General features: G+C 38.1%; 1 protein-coding gene and 1 pseudogene across 5 annotated transcripts in view; both read left to right on the forward strand.

The window, feature by feature from the left end:
• The window catches only part of LOXL3 (lysyl oxidase like 3), a 93,399-nt gene that overhangs the window by 20,266 nt on the left and 51,234 nt on the right, over positions 1 to 21,899 (forward strand). For all 5 annotated transcript variants that reach the window (XM_073897487.1, XM_073897488.1, XM_025868327.2 and 2 more), the window contains exons 3-4: positions 4,924 to 5,109; positions 7,044 to 7,212. In XM_073897487.1, coding sequence (XP_073753588.1) covers positions 4,924 to 5,109; positions 7,044 to 7,212 — 355 coding nt within the window. The remainder of the gene's footprint in view (positions 1 to 4,923; positions 5,110 to 7,043; positions 7,213 to 21,899) is intronic.
• Positions 7,690 to 7,816, forward strand: LOC112821354 (U4 spliceosomal RNA; annotated as a pseudogene).

Below are 21,899 nucleotides of genomic sequence, written 5' to 3' on the forward strand. Positions count from 1 at the left end.
AGAAGGAGAATAATAAAGATTAGAGCAGAAATAAATGATATAGAAGCTAGGAAAACAGTAGGACAGATCAATGAATCCAGGAGCTAGTTCTTTGCAAAAATTAATAAAATTGAGAAACCCTTAGCCAGACTTATCAAAAAGAAAAGAGAAAGGACCCAAATAAAATCACAAATGAGAAAGGAGAAATAACCAACACCACAGAAATACAAACAATTGTAAGAGAATATTATGAAAAATTGTATGCCAACAAATTGGACAACTTGGAAGAAATGGACAAATTCCTAGAAACATATAAACTACCAAAACTGAAACAGGAAGAAATAGAAAACTTGAACAGACCATAACCAGCAAAGAAATTGAAATAGTAATCAAAAATCTCCCAACAAACAGAAGTCCAGGACCAGATGGCTTCCCAGGGGAGTTCTACCAAACATTTGAAAGAAATTTAATACCTATTCTTTTCAAACTATTCCGAAAAATAGAAATGGAAAGAAAACTTCCAAAATCAGAATATTCTATGAGGCCAGCATTACCCTGATACCAAGACCAGACAAAGACTCCACTAAGAAAGAGAACTACAGGTCAATAGACCTGATGAACATGGATGCAGAAATTCTCAATAAAATACTAGCAAATAGAATCCAACCGTACATTGAAAAAATCATTCACCACAATCAAGTGGAATTTATTCTTGGACTGCAGGGGCAGTTCAATATTTGCAAATCAACCAATGTGATACACCATATTAATAAAAGAAAGGATAAGAACCATATGATCCTTTCAAAAGATGCAGAAAAAGCATTTGACAAAATACAACATCCATTCATGATAAAAAAAAAAAAAGTAGGGTTAGAGGGAACAAACCTCAACATTATAAAGGCCATATATGAAAAATCTACAGCTAATATCCTCAGTGGGGAAAAACTGAGATATTTTCCTTTATGGTCAGAACAAGACAGGGATGTCCACTCTCACCCCTGTTATTTAACATAGTACTGGAAGCCCTAGCCTCAGCAATCAGACAACAAAAGAAATAAAAGGCATCCCAATTGGCAAGGAAGAAGTCAAGCTTTCACTATTTGCAGATGACATGATACTCTACAGAAAATCCGAAAGACTCCACCAAAAAACTGCTAGAACTGATACACGAATTCAGTAAAGTCTCAGGATACAAAATCAATATACAGAAATCTGTTGCATTTCTATATACCAATAATGAAACAGCAGAAAGAGAAGTCAAGGAATCAATCCCATTTACAGTTGCAGCAAAACCCATAAGATACCTAAGAATAAACCTAACCAAAGAGGTAAAATGTATGTACTCTGAAAACTTTAAAACACTGAAGAAAGAAATTGAAAATGACACAAAGAAATGGAAGGATATTCCATGCTCATGGACTGTAAGAACAAAAACTTTTTTTTAAAGATTTTATTTATTTATTTGAGAGAGAGAGTGAGAGGGAGAGAGCACAAATGGGGTGAGGGGCAGAGGCAGAAGCAGATTCCCCACTGAGCAAGGAGCCTGATGCAGGGCTCGATCCTGGGACTCCAGCATCATGACCTGAGCTGAAGGCAGACACTTAACCAACTGAGCCACCCAGGCACCCTGGAAGAACAAATATTGTTAAAATGTCTATATTACCCAAAGCAATCTACACATTGAATGCAACCCTTATCAAAATACCACCAGCATTTTTCACAGAGCTAGAACAAACCATCTTAAAATTTGTATACAACCCCGAATAGCCAAAACAATCTTGAAAAAGAAAAACAAAGTTGGAGGTAAAGTGGGAGAGCTAGGTTCTTGTCTCACGGAATCGAAGAATGAATCTCACAGACAAAAGAAGTGAGTAAAGCAATAGAATTTCATTAAGGATACAGAAAAAGCTCTCAGGAGTGAAAGGGATCCCGACAGGGTTGCCACTGAGGGCTTTTAGGGTTGGTCTTTTATAGAAAGCTAACCAGGGAACTTAAATCTTTTTGACTTCTCTACTGGCAGCACTATTGATTAAGGACTAGTGATAACATCTTTCATGGCTTACTTCTTTTTAGGGTCTGGTTATTTTCTGTTGACCACAAGAGACTGTCATAAATAAGACTTCCCCTTTGAACACCTAGGGCAGGGTATCCTGGAGTGTTCCCTTATCTCTGGTTTCCTTATACCTCCACATTTTTGGAATCTCTGTGAGCCTGATTGCATAGCCCCCTTACCTATTTCTCCCTACCTAGCCCCACCTGTCCCTTTCTCAGAGGCATCACCTTTCTGAACTTCAAGTTGTATTACAAAGCTGTAGTGATTAAGACAGTATGGTACTTGCACAGATCAATGGAACAGCATAGAAAGCCCAGAAATGAACCCATAAATATATGGGCAATTAATCCTCAACAAAGCAGGAAAGAATATCCAATGGAAAAAGACAGTCTCTTCAATAAATGGTGTTGGGGAAACTGGACAGCAACATGCAAAAGAATGGACTGGACCACTTTCTTATACCATACACAAAAATAAATTCAAAATGGATTAAAGACTGGGGTGCCCGGATTGGGCATCCAACTCTTGATCTCAGCTTGGGTCTTGCTCTCAAGGTTGTGAGTTTGGGCCCTGAGTTGGGCCCCAAGCTGGGCATGGAGCCTACTTAAAAAAAATGGATTAAAGACCTAAATGTCAGACAAGAAACCATCAAAATCCTGGAGGAGAACACAGGGAGTAACCTCTTTGACATTGACCATAGCAGCTTCTTACTAGATATGTTTCCCGAGGCAATGGAAACAAAAGCAAAAATGAACTATTGGGACTTCATCAAGATAAAAAAAAAAAAACCCTCTGCACAGTGAAGGAAACAATCAACAAAACTAAAAGGCAACCTTTGGAATGGGAGAAGATATTTGCAAATGACATATCTGAGAAAGGATTAGGATCCAAAATATATAAAGAACTCATAACTGAATACCCAAAAACACAAAGAATCCAGTTAGGAAATAGGCTGAAGACATGAATAGTCATTTTTCCAAAGACAACCAGATAGCTAACAGACACAGGAACATCACTCATCATCAGATAAATACAAATCAAAACTACAATGAGATATCTCCTCACAGCAGTCAGAATGGGTAAAATTAACAAAGGAAACAACAGGTTTTGGTAAAGATGTGGAGAAAGATGAACCCTCTTGCATTGTTGGAGGGAATGCAAAATAGTGTAGCCACTCTAGAGAACAGTATGGAGGTTCCTCAAAAAGTTAAAAATAGAAATACCCTATGATCCAGCAATTGCACTACTAAGTATTTACCCAAAGGATACAAAAATACAGATTCAAAGGGACACATGCACCCTGGTGTTTATAGCAGCATTATCAACAATAGCCAAATTATGGAAAGAGCCCAAAGGTCCATCAACTGATGAATGGATAAAGAAGATGTGATATAGATATATATATATATGGATATACAGTAATAAAATATATATATATATATACCCAATGGAATATTAGCCATAAAAAAGAATGAAATCTTGCCATTTGCAAGGATGTGGGTGGAGTTAGAGAGTATTATGCTAAGCAAAATAAGTCAGTCAGAGAAAGAGGAATACCATATGATTTCACTCATGTGGAATTTAAGAAACAAAACAGATAAACAATGAGGGGGAGAGGAGCAAACCATAAAACAAACAGGATTGCTGGAGAGGAGATGGGGGGAGGGTTAAATGGGTGATGGGGATTAAGGAGGGCACTTGGGATGAGCACCAGGTGTTTTATGTAAATGATGAATCACTAAATTCTGCTCCTGAAATTAATATTACACTGTATGTTAACTAACTGGAATTTAAATAAAAACTTGAAATAAATAAGTGTGTCAGTCTTCAGATTCCTTTAGGGGGTATATGAAAAGAAATTTTTGAAGGCCACTAGCCTATATGTATTGTCTCATTTGTTCTCATTTCTTTTTTGAGTAGGTTTCTTATCTTCCCATCTAAATTACAAATTATCTTTGTGTAAGAATTACATCCTATTTTTTGTGGTTTTCCCAGAAATTCAGGGAGAGGAGCATGTTAGCAAAGTAAGGAGCTATGGAATTGAGTGGGGCAGGTGTTGACTTAAGTACCCTGGCAGTATTGCAGCTCATGCTCATGAATTTTATGTGTATTTTGCATATATTGCTCAGTTCTGCTCTTTGTCAGGGTGGTTTCCTCATCCCAAATATAATTCCTCCCCACCCAACCCCCATCTGCTATTGATGCTTAGAATTCAAATAGTGTCACATATTTTCATTCCACATTTATTCAAAATGTATACATCCTTAGGAGAGGTAACATTGATATAGAATCAGATTAGATTAATTACTTCCTGATAGCAACTTTTTATAAAGGGAGATGAGATAGAACCAAGAGGTTTACGTATTGGATCCTTGAGCTGACTGCAGACAAAGCCAAGCATCTCTTCTTTACTGAAGTGATCCTGAGGAGTAGAGTGGGTAGGACCTTATCAGTTCTGAAATGATCAACCACATCAAAATCCTCATTTCTGGGAAGTAGAGAGGCTTCCAGTACCTAGACTGACTAAGAAATGAAGATAATATTTAAGAGTGACCCTGCTAGGCCTCCAGTTTGCAGACCACCTCAAAGGAAAACTCAGCAGTCACAACTGGACTTCCCTTTGGGTGAGTGAAGGAGTTCAAACACTTCCCTTCCTGTTTCTGGTAAGTCCACATAACCAAAGCCCTTTGGCTGCAAATTTTCTTTCTTCTGGTATAGGGAAGATTTTAGTGTAGTGCCTAGAGCATAGTAGGCATCGAGTAGATGTTGGTCAAATAAACAAATCTTCAGGAAGGGAAGGGACCCCCGAGGAGTAATTGATAATGAAGTTAGATTGTCCATTAATCTGGAACCCGGGTCACTAAAGATCTTTAGTTCATTTTTCTCTGCAGCAAGTGAAAGGGAACTTTGCTAGGCTGCAGGCCTGCATCTCAGAACTCCGCATGTTCCAGAGAGAAGGCTGTTTCAGACCACCCGGCCTTTGTCTGCACCTGGCAGTACAGGATGGGCTCCAGCAGTTCAAACAGTACAGCAGACATGTGACCACAGGCGCTTCTCTGAGCTACACTTCCCTGGAGGTAAGAGATACTGGTCTTAGGACTCTAAGCCCATTCAGGCCATCTAGATGCTTCATTATTTATCACCCTTATATTGTTCTTTGTTTCATACACTTTGATGGTAATTTTCAAGGCTAGATTTTCATCTCCCTGCCAGCAAGAGATATGTTCCCTTTTTCCTATAGCCTGTGCAATTCTTTTTTTTTAAGATTTTATTTATTTATTCATGAGAGACAGAGGGAGAGAGAGGGAGAGAGAGAGAGAGAGAGAGAAGCAGAGGGAGAAGCAGGCTCCCAAGGAGCAGAGAGCCCGATATGGGACTCGATCCCAGGACCCTGGGATCATGACCTGAGCCGAAGGCAGATGCTTAACCATCCGAGCCATCCAGGCGCCCAGCCTGTGCAATTCTTAATACAGAGCTGGCATAGAGAGAAATGCTAAAAATATGGGCTGAAGTGAATTATAATGAAAAACTGAAATCAAAATAAAGTCTGAATATGCCATCTGCCTCTGGATTTTTAGAACTTGTAAAGTAATTGTTAAACTGCCTAGATTACTGCTGTATTTATATTTCTTGGGCAGGAATTTATATTTGTTCTTAATCAAATCTTGGTATCAAATTGAGTAAATTTTCTTGGACTCAGCAAATGTGCCGATTTAAAGATGGCTAAAATTCTAGTGATCAAGACAATCTTAAAAAATATAAGTAAGTCATGTCTGGGTACTCCACTGGGTGCATGAGTGACTGAGTTAAAACACATTCAACTGCATGCATCAAACAGATGCATTTTTAAAAATAACTGTGCTTTTATCTGCATCCTTCTTCATTAATCAAAAATGTCCAAGCAGGGCGCCTGGGTGGCTCAGTTGGTTAAACGACTGCCTTCGGCTCAGGTCATGATCCTGGAGTCCCGGGATCGAGTCCCACATCGGGCTCCCTGCTCAGCAGGGAGTCTGCTTCTCCCTCTGACCCTCTTCCCTCTCGTGCTCTCTCTCATTCTCTCTCTCTAAAATAAATAAATAAAATCTTAAAAAAAAAAATGTCCAAGCATTGGAGCACTTGGGTGGCTCAGTCAGTTAAGTGTCTGACTCTTGATTTCAGCTCAGGTCATGATCTCAAGATTATGAGATCAAACCCTGTGTCGGGCTCCATGCTGGTGGTGGAGCCTGTTTAAGATTCTTTCTCCGTCTCCCTTTGCACCCCCCCTCTATGTGCACACACATGCTCCCTCACTCTTTCTCTCTAAAAAAAAAAAAAAATTCCAAGCACCAAAAAAAATGTCCAAGTACAAAAAAGAATTGCATATATTTAATATTTGCCTTCCAGATTTTCAAATGCAAGACAAAACTACTAATGAAAACATACAGCATATTCATTCAGGTGAAATAAAATATTCAGATTATACACAAACACCTCAATATTCTTTCAGGTTAGATATATTGATCAAGAGTGAGTACATTTTAGAGTTAAGAAAGCAAAAGAAACAGCTCACCCTGTATCCAGGTTGAACAAGGAGAGAAATCTATGTGGAAGTACCACCATGAGAAAAAAGCACAGAGGCCCTCTGATAGTACACACTTAGTGGAATTTAAGGATTCTGTTTCCTTTGTTGCCTTGTAAAATCAAAGTATTTTGAGCATGAGAGATGCTATCAGTGCTTCAAGCAATCTTAAAAAACTAAAACACAGGGTTGTTTTCTCACTGGTCACTTTCTGGGGTAGGCCTCACCTGTTTGGAAGGGTCCTGTGATGATTTATCCCACCAGATCTCTCCCACCAGAATCTGTCAAATGAAATTTGATTTGTAAGTTACCATGAAATCTTCTTCTTTGCTTCAAAGACAATAGCCACTGCCACAGACTTCTGCTGTGTCTATCCTCCCGATCTAACCTGCTATGTTCTTCACTCTGTACATTAGAGAAAGTAGACACATTGATTCTTGGATTTATTTCCAGATTACTGTTCTGACTTCCCTGCCTGGAAAAGAGGTGGTCAAACAATTGGAGGAAGGATTGAAAGATACGGACCTAGTAAGGGTCAGGAGACTTCAGGTGGTTGAGATCACAAAGGGAGTCCTAGAGTATATGGACTCAGTGTCCCCGGCTGAAGAGCCTAGCAGTGATGGTAAGAATTAAAGGAAAAGGTAAAAAGAATTTTAATGAGTAGTCAAGAAGATTATTTTCCATGGTCTTTTTGTTCTTCAATGAAATGAAGCCAACAGATTTTACTACGGTTCAGACAGGTGTTTCTAAGTGTACATATAGGCCTAATATATATTAAATATATATTTACTATTTTAATGGGATCATGACATACATAATATTCTATAACCATCTTTGTGCATTGGACAGCTATCTGTGTTAGTATCTATAGATCTGTCTTATTTTTTACTGGCTACATGATTTTCTTACTGTGTGGTTGGACCATAGTTTGTTTAATCACTTATTAATGAATAATTTGGTTTATTACCCTTTGCTATTATAGCCAATGCTGAATAAACAGACTTATATACAGGGCTGGTTTCATGGACTTATGACCAGTATAGTCACACAGGGCCCGGCATTCAGAAACACCCTGTGCTTGGGATTTAATGCTCTTTGGAGCTTTGCGCAGTGGCAGTATCGTAGCCAATGAGGTTTATCCAAGGCGCGATTATTGCTAATGCTCTTTGGTTGCTCTCTTAAAATTCTTAATAATTTTATCTTTGAATTTATATTTTATAAGTGAAGTTTTATGGAACAATGGAGTGTGTACCAGGGGATTAGAGTCTTAGCTCACACATGCCCTGTCTCCTGTGTCCTTCCCACCTCCCCATAATGGGGTTCTTAGTTGCTAGCTTCCCAGCTCTGGTATCCCCAACCTGCCTACCCCAACCCGGCAACCACTCGTGCCCAGGTCCCTACCAATAAATCCTACATAAATCACTAATAATTCTAAATTTCCTAGAACAGGAAATATTCAAACTGAGTCTTAAAGAACATATAGGAATTAGTCATGTAGAGGAAGAAGAAAAGAGCACTCAAAAAGGAGATGTAGGAGCATGAGAAAGCAAGATTAATCAACTTTCAGGAAGTGCCCATGGTTCCCTATGACTAGAGCCGGTCAGGCAGAAGCAGGAGTAAGTCTATAAAGGTAGGCAAGGATTTGATCAAGAAAGGCCATATATGCCATTCTAAGACATTTAGATTTCATTCTAAGGCAGTGAAAATTTATGAAAAGATTTTGGTCAGAAAGTTAAGGAGAGATTCCCAAATTATGGAGTTTAAGAGATTTTTAACCAGTTTTAATTTATCCAACACTCAAGTTATTGTTCACCCTTCAGCGGTCCTTTCTGGATGTATTGGCCCTCTCCAAGGTTGTGCACATGGAAGGAGCCCCTGTTCTGATACTATTGATCTCTTCCTGGTCACACTTGGATAACCCACTAATTAGGTGAGAGAGTTAGAAACTAAGGATGTGTTTCTCCTCAAATCCTGAGACGTGGATCCTTCCAGCATCATGAGGCCACTGACATTGTTCTGGTCCAGGAGGAAGGATAACCAGCCTTAGCTGTGTCATTTATGAGCTCTCATCCACTTGGCACACCCTGCTTTTCTCAAGCCAGTCTCCTCACTGAATGTCTTTCTTTCTCTCTCCATCTCTTCACTTAAAGCTGTCTTTTCCTTTGAATTCCCTCTTCTTTCCTCTGAGTTCTTTCCCTTATCCTCTTCCAGCCAAATACTCCCCATCCCTTAAGGCCTAATTCATGTTCCTGATTACTATGTTGATTTTCCTCTCCTTAGAACAACAATATCACTTGTGGTCTGTACCAAACAATTTGGCACTTGATTATATGCCATGGAAAATTGTTCACCATTGTTTGATTGTGTGATAATTTTGTCTTCTCATCAAATCTGTAAACTACTTGATACCTTTTCTTTCTGAATTAAATTCTAAGTGCCTTGGGATTAGGAATTTGTCTTTATTATTTCTGTGTCCCAGTGTGTAGAATATCCTAGATTACAGGAGATATTTGTTGAATGAATTGATGAAAATGATACCTGTGGAGACAGTTCTTGGTCTGCCCAGCATCCCCTGAATCCCCATTCTCTAGTAACACCTCACCTTCCTGGTGAAAGAGTGCGCCATGACCCAGGTGAGGCCATCATAATTCCTCAGGCCACCAGAGTCCTCCCTAGTAGGTTCTCAAACTGAATCTGTGAGAGAGAAGCTCTTTTTCTTTCTCTTTGGCCATGGATATATCAGGCATGGACTATGTCCTTTTCTCCCTTCGGTGACTGTATCCAGTAAGAATTTCCTGTATCTGTCGTGGCACGGAGCTCAGAGTACTTGGAGACCACTGGATGCCTTTATTTAGAATATTTGGATAGAAGAGCTTTTACATTCAGGAAGACAGCTTTCTACCTTGTGTCACTGCTGTTGGTCTTCCAGTAACCTCCTGTTTGCTTATAAATAATACATCATCCCATAAATTGCTTGTAATTCCTCTTTGTGGTTAAGTATATGTATGGTTCATAGCTTGAATCTTCCCAGTTTGCCTATACTTTCTTCATAATTACTTTATTCCATTGATGTTTGCCTCATCTTGATGTCCTTAGGAAGAGATTAGCAAAAGCAACTTCTCTCATTCTCAAAAAGATGAGTACTCCAGAATCAGGTTGTCTGAGTCTAAACCCCAGTTCTATCACTTACTAGCTGTGCAACTTTGAGCAAGATACTTAGTCTGTCTAAGCCTTAGTTGCTAATTCCTGCCCTATGCAGTAGTTGTGTGTATTAAATGAAATGATGTGTGTTAATTAGTACATAATAAATGTTCAGTAAAATCAGCTGATCTTGTTAATATTTCTGAAAATTTTTGCATATGGGTAGTTTAATATTTCTGAGATTTGTTTTTATGGCCAGATCCCAAGTGGACTATAAGTTACCTGAGGATAAGACTGTATCTAATGCATCTTTGTATCACCAGCATTTATACCGTTCAGCCTGGCACATAGTAGATTCTCAATAAATGTTTCTTTTTTTTTAAGATTTTATTTATTTACTTAACAGAGAGAGAGCACAAGCAGGGGAAGCAGCAGGCAGAGGGAGAGAGAGAAGCAGGCTCACCGAGCAGGGAGCCCGATGCAGGGCTCAATCCCAGGACTCTGGGATCATGACCTGAGCCGAAGGCAGACGCTTAACAACTGAGTCACCCAGGCGCCCCTCAATAAATGTTTCTTGAAAAATAAGTGAATGATTGGAGAAAACCAAATGATTTGGGAGAGGTGATGGTCACCTTCTCTGACATCAACTCAAATAGTTAGGTCCCTATGTCAAACACTCATAGCTTCCCTTTGTAACCCATGAATATCATGAATTAATTCAAGCACTTCTTGAGTCTATTTATAATTTTCTTTTTAACTCTGGTAACCATGATCATCGATTAAAGGAAAAGTATCTCTACTCCACTTTTAGAGAGACCAGTTACAGGGAAATGTTGATGCAGATTCGTTTAAAAAGTAACTATGAGAGTATGTCCTTCAATCAGTCAAAATTCTGTCCCCTTTAGTGCAGTCCTGTGCAGTGAGAACTAATTATAAGGATGACTTGGAGAATGCAAGATCCAGAATCATCAAAATAAAAATGAACTTAGAAATGAAAAAAGTAGACTCACATTTTAGAAGGTTTTTTGACAAAATCTAAAATGAAAAGATTAACTTTATTTTTATTTAAAGATCTTATTTATTTATTTGACAGAGACACAGCGAGAGAGGGAACACAAGCAGGGGGAGTGGAAGGGGGAGAAGCTGGCTTCCCGCGGAGCAGGGAGCCCGATGCGGGGCTCGATCCCAGGACCCTGGGATCATGACCTGAGCTGAAGGCAGACGCTTAATGACTGAGCCACCCAGGTGCCCCCAAGGCACTTGTTTGCGATCTTCAGTGGAGGAACAGCTCTTCAGGCAGCCAGGGACAAAGATGAGCTCTCTCGGGAAATTTGACAGAGAGAGAGAGAATGACCGCACAAGCAGAGGGAGAGGGAGAAGCAGGCTCTGCACTGAGCAGGGAGCCTGATGCGGGACTAGATCCCAGGACCCTGGGATCATGACCTGAGCCAAAGGCAGACGCTTAACGAATGAGCCACCCAGGTGCCCTGAAAAGATTAACTTTAAATCACATTTGTATCAGTTAAATTTTTCTATAAATATTCAGACCATATAGCTTATTATATATTTTCCTCCAACCACATAAAAGGTGCTTTTTTTTAAAAGATTTTATTTATTTGAGAGAGAGAGTGAAAGAGAGAGCAGGAGCAGAGAGAGGGACAGAGAGGGACAGAGGGAGAAGCAGACTCCCCACTGAGCCGGGAGCCCAATGTGGGACTCAATCTCATGATTCTGGGATCATGACCTGAGCTGAAGGCAGACACTTAACTAACTGAGCCACCCAGGTGCCCCATAAATGGTGCTTCTTTCATCTGTTCCTGCTTGGTCTAACTGGTATGTTTTTTCTTTATTTTAAAACTTAGCTGAAAGATCCAGTCTAGCTCTCTTTGTAGTAGCTTTTATCTGGTCATTTTACCATTTTTTATTACAAGTTGTACAAACGTAAACATTGCATAAGTATAATATAGACTGTTCAAATGACCCAAAATTCTGCTCTCCAGAGATAACCACCATTAGTGTAGGGCACATTCTGCTGAATAATTTTCCTTACATGTACATGGATATGGACACACATGTAACATTATTACAGTACTCACTGTTCTGTCTGCATTTTTATTTTTTCCATTTGGCTAATTATCCAATATTTTTTTTCACATTGACTCACAGAGAACTAATATATTCCTTTTAACATCTGTGAGGCATTTTACTGTATAAATTCATCACTATTTATTCAACCATCCAGTTGGATTTTTACATTTTACTGAAGAACTACATGACCTTGAACAGTTATTTAAACTTTTTATTCCACAATTTTTTGTTTACAAAATAGGGCTAATAAGAGTAGCTGCCTCATAGGGTTTTTATGAGGATTAAATACATCTTACATGCAAAGCACTTAGAACAGTGCCTGGCACATGTGAGCAGTAAATAAACCTTATCTGTGATATTTATAGTAGTAACAGTATGGGATGCTGGGGTGGCTCAGTCGGTTAAGCATCTGCCTTTTGCTCAGGTCATAATCCCAGGGTCCTGAGATCAAGCCCTGCATCAGGCTCCTTGCCCAGTGGGGAACTTGCTTCTGCCTGCTGCTCCCCCTTCTTGTGTGCTCTCTCTCTCTTTCTGGTAAATAAATAAAATCTTTTTAAAAATAGTAGTAATAGTAGAACCTTTTTATATATGCCTTTTTACTGAGAAAATTTCAAGCTCTAATAACTTTTTTACTGAAAAAGAAGATATGACCATAAAAAATTTTTAAATTTAAAACCATTCATAATTCCACTATCCCAATATACTGATTTTATTTTTGCACAATTGTTTCTTGATTTTCACAATCATGTTCATGTTACATAGTTATAATTCACATATATGACATTTTGTTTTCATGTAACATAATATTATAAAACTTCTCCCACTGTTTTTATAGCCTTTCTTTTCCGTTATTGATCCATTTTGTTCCTCTTTTGCTCTTAAAAGAGGACTAGAAGTGTTGGTCTATGAAATAGAGTTATGAGGAGGTATACCTCTCACAGGGGAAGCTGGTGGCCTTCCTTATCTTTATATGCCCTCTTTATATATATGCCAACCCTGCTCGTTAGAGCAGATCATTAATGCTGGATTTTGATCATAAATTAGGGTCTAGGAGAGAGCCTGCCAATTCCAGCAGCCAAAGTTGACCCCATAAAAGAGCCATTGATGGAATCATGCTGCTAGCTTTACTCATTTTTAAGTAAGTTCTGAGCCTCAAGGAAAAGATACACAAAATAAAAGCCACAGTCTCTTAACCTACTCTAACTTTTGTTTATGGATCATAATAATAGCAACATTTATTAAACACTTACTGTCCAAATATTTTCTGTTCTAAATAGTTTCCACAGGGGTGCCTGGGTGGCTCAGTCGGTTAAGCATCTGACTCTTGATTTCAGCTCAGGTCATGATCTCAGAGTTATGAAATAGAGCCCCACATTGGGCTCATGTGCTGGGCATGGAGCCTACTTGAGAATATCTCTCTCTCTCTCTCCCTCTGCCCCTCCTCCTTCTCTAAAATAAATAGATATATAGCGATAGATAGATAATTTCCACATATTATCTTATTAATCCTCATGTATCTAAATGAAGAAACTAAGGCATAGTTCCTTGTCCACATTAACTTTCCCAAGGTTTCTCAGTTAAGAGATGGAGCAAGGATTCAGGTCTAAGCAGTCTGACTCCAAATCTCCCACACTTAACCATTCTCTTTACTGCCTTTGTTGAAAAGGGCAATAAAAATAATCAACAATTCAAACGCTGGTTCTTTGAAAAAACATAATTAGAGAATCCTCTGGTGAAACTAATGAAGGAAAAAGAGAAGGAAAAAATCACAAGAAACTATGTTAAGGTTGGGAAAAGGGAACATAATTGCAGATTGAACTATGAATTTAAACATTTAGACAAAAATGGATGCATTCCTAAAAAGATATCAAATTTGACTCACAAATAAAAGATCTGAATGGTTCCCATAATGTACCAATCTTAGATGGCTTTACAGTTGAGTTCTATCAAGCTTTCAAGGAACAGATCAGTCCAATCTTATACAAACTCTTCCAGAAGTAAAAGGAAGGGAGAGAGGGAGGAAGGAAGGAAGGGAGGAAGGAAGGGAGGGAGGGAGGGAGGGAGGGAGGGAGGGAGGGAGGAAGGAGGAGGAAACAACCCCCCAGTCTCAAAAGACACCATAAGAAAGTGATAAGACAAATCATAACTCTGTATCTAATTCAAATGACCAATAAAGACCTGGTATCCAGAATAAACAACTTCTTTAAAAAAATCCAATTTTGAAATGAGCAAAAGATCTGAATGGACATTTCACAGAAGAGGAAGTGTTAGTGGCAAATTAATATAAGAAAATTTGTCACCCTCATTAGTAAGCAGGGAAATACAAATCGAAATAATGATATACCATTTTATGCCCGCTAGTTTGCAAAAAATTAAGAAGTCTCACTGTAGTGTTAACAGCAGAGCAGTGGAAACTCTTATACACTGATAGAGTGTAAATTTGGTACACAACTTGTCATTTTGTTGTAAAATAACATTCACAATATCCCATAATCCAGCAATTCCATTCCTAGAAGTATATCTTCAGAAAAACTTCTACAAATGTGTACCTAGAAACACATACAGGAATGTGAATATTGATATTATTCAAAAAGCCAAAAAATTAGAAACCACTCAAATGTCCATTGAATGAGGCATGAATAAATATTATAAGGTATATTCACAAAGTGGAATATCATATAGTTATGAAAATGAATGAACCACAGCTACATACAACGTGGATGAATCTTCTCAATATTGAGAAAAACAGATAACCAAAGATTTAAAATATGATACCTCTTTATAAAGTTCAATCAAAATTAAAATAATAAAACATTTGTTTAAAATAATGAAACTACTTTTAAAAGGAAAGGAATGATAAAAAAAAAACAAAATTCAATGTGTCAAGGTTTCCCTTGGAGAAGATCAGGACAAAGCGTACAGATATCTTAGTAGTATTGTTGATATTCTACATCTTAAGTTGAATAAAGGATTCATGAATGTTCCTTTTGCTATTATGCTTGTAGCTTACATATATGTTGCATGTGTTCGTTTGTATATAATAAAAATTTTATAATAGCTTTCTAAAGAATGACTAAATAATAAATACGCCAAAATTAAAATGGCTGGTATGATCAATGCACTTTGGCATCCAGAGGGCATCTGTCCAGATTGACAGCAGTTTACTGGTTGAGTATGTAAGTCTTTCAGCCAGTTACATATCAGCCTAACGATGCTGTCAGCCAGCCTGCACTTCTCAGCCTTGTACACAAGGGTATCAGGTTCCCTTTCTAAGTGCTCACAAACCATCTGTTTAGTATTTCCTCCAAACTTTGCTAAGGATCAGTGTCAGCTCTTTTGGAAAGCTATTGTATCCATATGTGTTCTCAGGAAACACCAAATGTTAACAACCCAAACATAGAGGGTAAAGATTCATTGCTTCCTAATGGAGTCCAGAAAAAAAAAAGGAAAAACAAAAACAAAAACAAAAAACCCTATCTTATGCTTCATGCTTCAGTGCAGTTGTCAGACTCCATATATTGATTGTTTCCCCCTTCCAGTGTCTTGGAAAATAGACCAGAAAACGCAGCTGTTCATTGAGTTTGTCTTTGATAACTACAGTAAAGTCATTTCCCTGTGGTGTTAAGACTAAATTAGAACCTGTTGTATTTATTACCTAAAGATTTTCAACACAGAGAGACATCTGTTTATTTCATTAACAGAAGCCATGGTCTCAGAAAATGTTAGTTCTTCTCTTTTTTTAAATTGAATTAAAGAATTTTTTAGAGCTCAACAAAAAATCTAAAGTTATTTGAAAATAGAGGTTTAAAAAACATTTCCTCTCCAAGATTATGAAGGAATAATTTACATACTATACATTGCACCCATTCAAAGTATAAATTCAGTGAGTTTTGACAGTTGTATATGCCCACAAATCATCACCACAATCAAAATACAGAACATTTCTATCATCCCTAAAAGATTCCTTTTGCCCCTTTACACTCCTTCCCTCCCTCATTCCCTAGTGTATGCCACTGATGTGCCTTTTGTCTGTAGATGAGTTTGCATTTTGTATAAATGCAATCATACAGTACATATTCTTCTGTGCCTGACTTGTTTCTTTTAGACTTTGAGATTAATCCATGTTGTTGTTTATACCATAGTTTCTTGTTATTGCTGACTAGTAGTATATTGTATGAATATGCCACATTTTGTTTAACCATTCACCTGTTAATGGGTGTTTCACTTGTTTCCAATTTTTGTCTGTTGTGACTAAAGCTACTACAAATATCCATAAACAAATCTTTGTATGATATGTTTTTATTTTTCTTGGGTCTTACTGTGTTTATGGTTCACCTTTTTTCATCCATTTGTTTCAACCCATTTGTGTCTTTATACTAAAGTGTATCTCTTATAGACAGCATGTAATTGGGTCTTGCTTTTTACCCATTCTACTAATCTCTGCCTTTTATTTGGAGTATATAGTCCATTAACATTTACCATAAGTATTGATATGGTTGGATTTAGGTATACCATTTTATTTTTTGTCTTCTCTGGTTTTTGTTCACCCTTTCCCTGCTTTCCCACTTTTTTTAGATTATTGAATATTTTTAGAATTCTGTTTTAATTTATATTTTGTCATTTAGCTATATTTCCTTAAATTACTTTTTAGTGGCTTCTCTAGGGATTATGTTATAGATCCTTAACTTTTCACAGTCTACTCAGAGTCAGTATAGTACCACTTCATATAAAACATAGAAGCGCAAGATTACAATACTTTAGGGTGACTAGCTGGCTCGGTCGGTGGAGCATGAGACTCTTGATCCTGGGATTGTGAGTGTGAGCCCCACATTGGGTATAAAGGTCACTTAAAAAAATAAAATAAGAGGGGCACCTGGGTGGCTCAGTCAGCTGTTTGCCTTCAGCTCAGGTCATGATCCCAGGGAGTCCCACATCTGGCTCCCTGCAGAGTGGGGAGCCTGCTTCTCCTCCCTCTGCTACTACCCCCCCACCCGTGCTCTCTCTCTCTCCCAAATAAATAAATAAAATAAGATTATAATATTTTACATAAAATGTAGAAACCTTACAGGGATTAAAAGATATTTTTTAACTTTTATGTAGCCTACTTAGAATTAATATAGTACCATTTCATGTGAAATATAGAAACTTTGCAACCATGTAGGCCCATTTATCCCCTTCACACACAGACACACACTGTCTTTTATTTTGTAGTTGCCATGTGGATTACATCTATATTATAAATTACACAAGACATTATTATAAATTTTGCTTTAAACAATAATATGTATTTTTTAAAGATTTATTTATTTATTTATTTGAAAGAGAGAGAATGAGAGAGAGAGAGAGAGCACATGAGAGGGGGGAGGGTCAGAGGGAGAAGCAGACTCCCTGCCGAGCAGGGAACCCGATGCAGGATTCGATCCAGGAACTCCAGGATCATGACCTGAGCCGAAGGCAGTCGCTTAACCAACTGAGCCACCCAGGCGCCCAATAATATGTATTTTTAAAAAACTAAGAGAAAAGTATTCTTTTCTTTTCCAATGCTCTTCATTCATTCCTGAAGATCCAAGTTTCCTTTGTATATTATGTCCTTCAGCTCAAAGAATTTTTGTATTTCTTTTTTTTAATTTTTTTAATTTTTAATTTTTTTCTTTTTAATTTGAGAAAGAGATAGAGAGAGCACAAACCGGAAGGAGGGGGAAAAGCAGGCTCCTTACCGAACAGGGAGCCCAATGTGGGACTCAATCCCAGGACTCTGGGATCATGACCTGAGCCGAAGGCAGATGCTTAACCAACTGAGCCACCCAGGCACCCGAATTTTTGTATTTCTTATAGCTAGTTCTGATGGTGACAAATTTTCTTAGTTGTTATTTATCTGAAAATGCATATTTCACCTTCATTCTTGAAGAATATTTTTCTTATATATAGAATTATGTGTTGACAGAATATTTTTTTTTCTTTCAGCATGTTAAATATGTTGTTCCACTATCTTCTGGCCTTCCATGGTTTCTAATTAAATATCACAGTCCTTGAATCACTTTCCCCTGTATGTAAAGGATCATTTATTTATCTGGCAGCTTTCAAGAATTTTCTCTTTATGTTTGTTCTTCAGCAGCTTTATAATGATGTGACTAGGCACAGATTTCTTATTTAGGGTTCACTGAGCTTCTTGAATCTATAACCATACTGTACCCAATTTCGATGTGTGGGGGCACTTTCCCACAAGCAATTCTATACCAGCTGGGTGTCCTACAACTTAACTCAGTTCCAGCACTATCCAGAGATAGCATCAGATCCACAAATTAAGGGCTCAGTCCCACAGAAAAATCTTACACACGCGCACACACACGCACACACGTACCAGATACCAATCACAAGTCCAGGTTGTCACCTATGCTTCTGACTGATCAGCTATAGGTCAGAAATTCCAGTGACCCCCCTCCTTGGATTTATTTAATTTGTCAGAGCAGCTCACAGAACTCAGAGAAACATTTTACTTACTAGGTTACCATTTTATTATAGGAGGAGGTAATTCTGGAACAGCCCAGTAAAAGAAATGCACAGGGCAAAGTGTGAGGACAGAGGATCGGAGCTTTCAGGCCCTCTCCCAGAACACCACTCTCCCCAAATCTCTACATGTCCATCAACCCACAAGCTCTTTGAACCATGTCCTTTCAGGGGTTTTCATGGGGAATTCATTACATAGGCACAGTTGATTAAATCATTGGCCATTGACAAGTGATTCAACTTCAGGGTCCCTTTCTCCTCCCCAGAGGTCACGGTGTGGAACTGAAAGTTCCAACCCTCTAATCACAGGACTAACTCCTCTGGCAACTGACCCCATCCTTAGGTGCTTTCCAAAAGTCGCGTCATTAACATGACTAAAGATATCTTTATTGCTCTCTTACTTCGGAAATCCCAAAGGTTTTAGGAGCTCTGCCAGAAACAGGACAAAGACCAAATATATATTTCTTATTATAAGCCATAATATCACAACCTATAAATTTATATCCTTGATTCAATTTGGGAAATTTCCTGCCATCATCTCCTCAGATATTTTTTCCATCTCATTCCCCTTTGTCTCTTTTTTTGGGAATCTAATTACCCACATGTTAAACCTTTAAAATTGTTTTTACAGTTTTCCAAGCCTCTGTGGTTGGTTTTATTTGCTCAAAATGTTTTTTCTCTTTTTTAAATTAAATTATCTTCATTGACCTATCTTCAAGATTACTGCCTCTCAGCTCTCATTCCCAAGCCCATGCAGTGAATTTTCTTGTTCAGATACTGTATTTTTCAGTTCTAAAATGTCCATATTATTCTTTTTTATATTTTTTATTTCCCTCTTATTTCCTATATGGTCATTCATTATGAACATATTTTCTACTCCTCATTGAGCATAATTATATGTATAGTTATATAATTATGCTGCTTTAAAATCTTTGTCTGATAAGTCTGATACCTTTATTATCTTGGTGTTTGCATTTGTTGATTGTATTTTCCTTTGAGACTGGGTCACATTTTCTGACTCTGTATGCCAAAACATTTGGGTTGTATTTTGTGAATGTTGTTATAGGGACTCCGGAACCTAGTATATTACCCTGAAACACTGAAAAGTGTTTGTTTTGGTAGACAGCTAACTTTGTTAGACGCAAACTGCAATCTGTCATGGCCTGTAGTAGTCAGGGACTCAGATCTCAGTTGCATTCGTTAAGCCTCAACTATGAGCTGCTTTTAGTTTGTCCCATACATGTGTGGTGCAAGGGTCAGCAAGGGGCATGGGCTGAGTTTTAAACACATAATTTAGGGTTCTCAGGCTCCCTCCTTTCTTGGATTTCTTCCCCACTTTCTGGAGGTTCTCTTTGCCTCTGGCTCCTTCCCTCTGGTAAGGCGGGTGAAAGAGGGAAGCCTTTCTATTGAAGTTTAAGCTGCTATGCTAAGTTCACACTGTTACAACTGAGGCCACCCTCGGGGGAACTCATTCCTTGCTGGTCACTTGTTCCCAAGTTTCAGTTCCTCTCTGAAATCTACCTTTGTTCAGTCTCCACAGTCCTCAGATAGTTGTCCTCAGATAGTTGGTTTATTTTTTTAACTATATTATCTAGAGTTTATAGCTATTATTTATAAGGAAATTAGAACTCAACCAGACTGGAAGGCCCTCTTCATTGTTGATCAGTTTGATTTTCTTTTTACTTCCTTTTCTATACTCTATTCACTTTAGTAAACTCAAGTGCTCCATCATTTCTCTCTGTCTTTACAAGACTATGACTTAAAAGTTCTTCTGACTAAATCCCAACTCTACTCTCCTCCTCCTTTCTTTTTTTTTTTTTTAAAGATTTATTTATTTATTTATTTGAAAGAGAGAGAGAATGAGAGAGCGCAGTGAGACGGGGGAGGGTCAGAGGGAGAAGCAGACTCCCCGCTGAGCAGGGAGCCCAATGTGGGACTCGATTCCGGGACTCGATCCCGGGACTCGATCCCGGGACTCCAGGATCATGACCTGAGCTGAAGGCAGTTGCTTAAGCGACTGAGCCACCCAGGCGCCCCCCTCCTCCTTTCTCCTTCTCATCCCCTAACAATTACAGATGCATATACCCCTCCTTCACTTGGCGGATGCCCTGTGTTATTCCCACCCAACCTTGGACAGTCTGGCCACTTGCCCATCTGAGATCAGCCCCATCATATCCCTAGCACTGGAGCCCTAGTTAGCCCAACACAAGGACTAACTGGGGACAGAAATAGACATGAGTACAGGTATAAATTTAGTACAAGATAAATGTGGCCTCTCCAATTACAAGAGCAAAGATGGACTTGTTCCAGAAGTGGTGCCAGGCAACTGGTTACCATCTAGAAAGTATTCCAAGTGTACCAGGGATCTAAATGTAAAGAATAATATTTAAAGAGTAGTAAAAGAAAACATTGGTGAACACCTTTATAATCTTAGAATAGGGAAAGTTTCTCTACTTATGACTCAAAAATCCATGTGCAATAATTTATTTAACTGCATAAAAATAAAAATATAGCAAAACAAAAATATTGCATGGCAAAAGGTACCCTAAATAAAGTCAAAAGACAACTGAGAAAATTGGAGAAAGTATTTGTAATTTATATCTTGGGTGGGGGGTGGGGACATGGAGAGGAAGGGCTGATATCTCTAATATAAGAAGAACACTCAAAAACTTAGGGGAAAAAGACCAAAAACCCTACAGAAAAATGGACAAAAGACATGAGTGGATAATTCAAAAGATATTTTTAAATGGCCCTTAAACATATAGAAAATATGCTTAACCTCACTCATAATTATAGAAATGAAAATTAAGACTGCACCGACATACTACTTACCACCTATTATATTTGCAAAAGTTAAAAAGTATGAGAACACATTTGCCTTGCTGATAGAATGCACAGTGGCACAACCCTTTTTGAGGGATATTTGGCAATACCTAACAAAATGACATGTGCGTTTACTTTTTGTTTTGTTTTGTTTTTGTTGATTCATTTATTGAACATTTATTTTTTTATTTAATCTTACTCTCTAGGTCCATCCAATGGTAAATGGCAAGATTTCATTGCAAATGGCAAGATTTCTTTTTTATGGCTGAGTAATATTCAATTATATATATATATCACATCTTCTTAATCTATTCATCAGTCTCTGGACACTTGGGCAGTTTCCATAGTTTGGCAATTGTAGATAATGCTGCTATAAATATTGGAGTGCATGTATCCCTTTGAATTAGTATTTTTGTATTCCTTGGGTAAATAATTAGTAGTGCAATTGCTGAATCATAGAGTAGTTCTATTTTTAACTTTTTGAGGAACCTCCATACTGTTTTCCAGAGTGGCTGCCCTAGTTTGCATTCCCACCAACAGTGCAAGAGGGTTCGCCTTTCCCCACATCCTCACCAGCACCTATTGTTTCCTGTATTGTTGATTTAAGCCATTCTGATAGGTGTGAGGTGATCTCTCATTGTAGTTTTGATTTGCATTTCCCTGATGATCGGTGATGTTGAGCATTTTCCATGTGTCTGTTGACCATCTATAAGTCTTCTTTGGAAAACTGTCTATTCATGTCTTCTACCC

The sequence above is a fragment of the Callorhinus ursinus genome, unplaced genomic scaffold (genome assembly GCF_003265705.2).
Source record: "Callorhinus ursinus isolate GAN/ISIS: 27379988/994484 unplaced genomic scaffold, GSC_fseal_2.0 scaffold10, whole genome shotgun sequence".
Classification (NCBI taxonomy): Eukaryota; Metazoa; Chordata; class Mammalia; order Carnivora; family Otariidae; genus Callorhinus; species Callorhinus ursinus.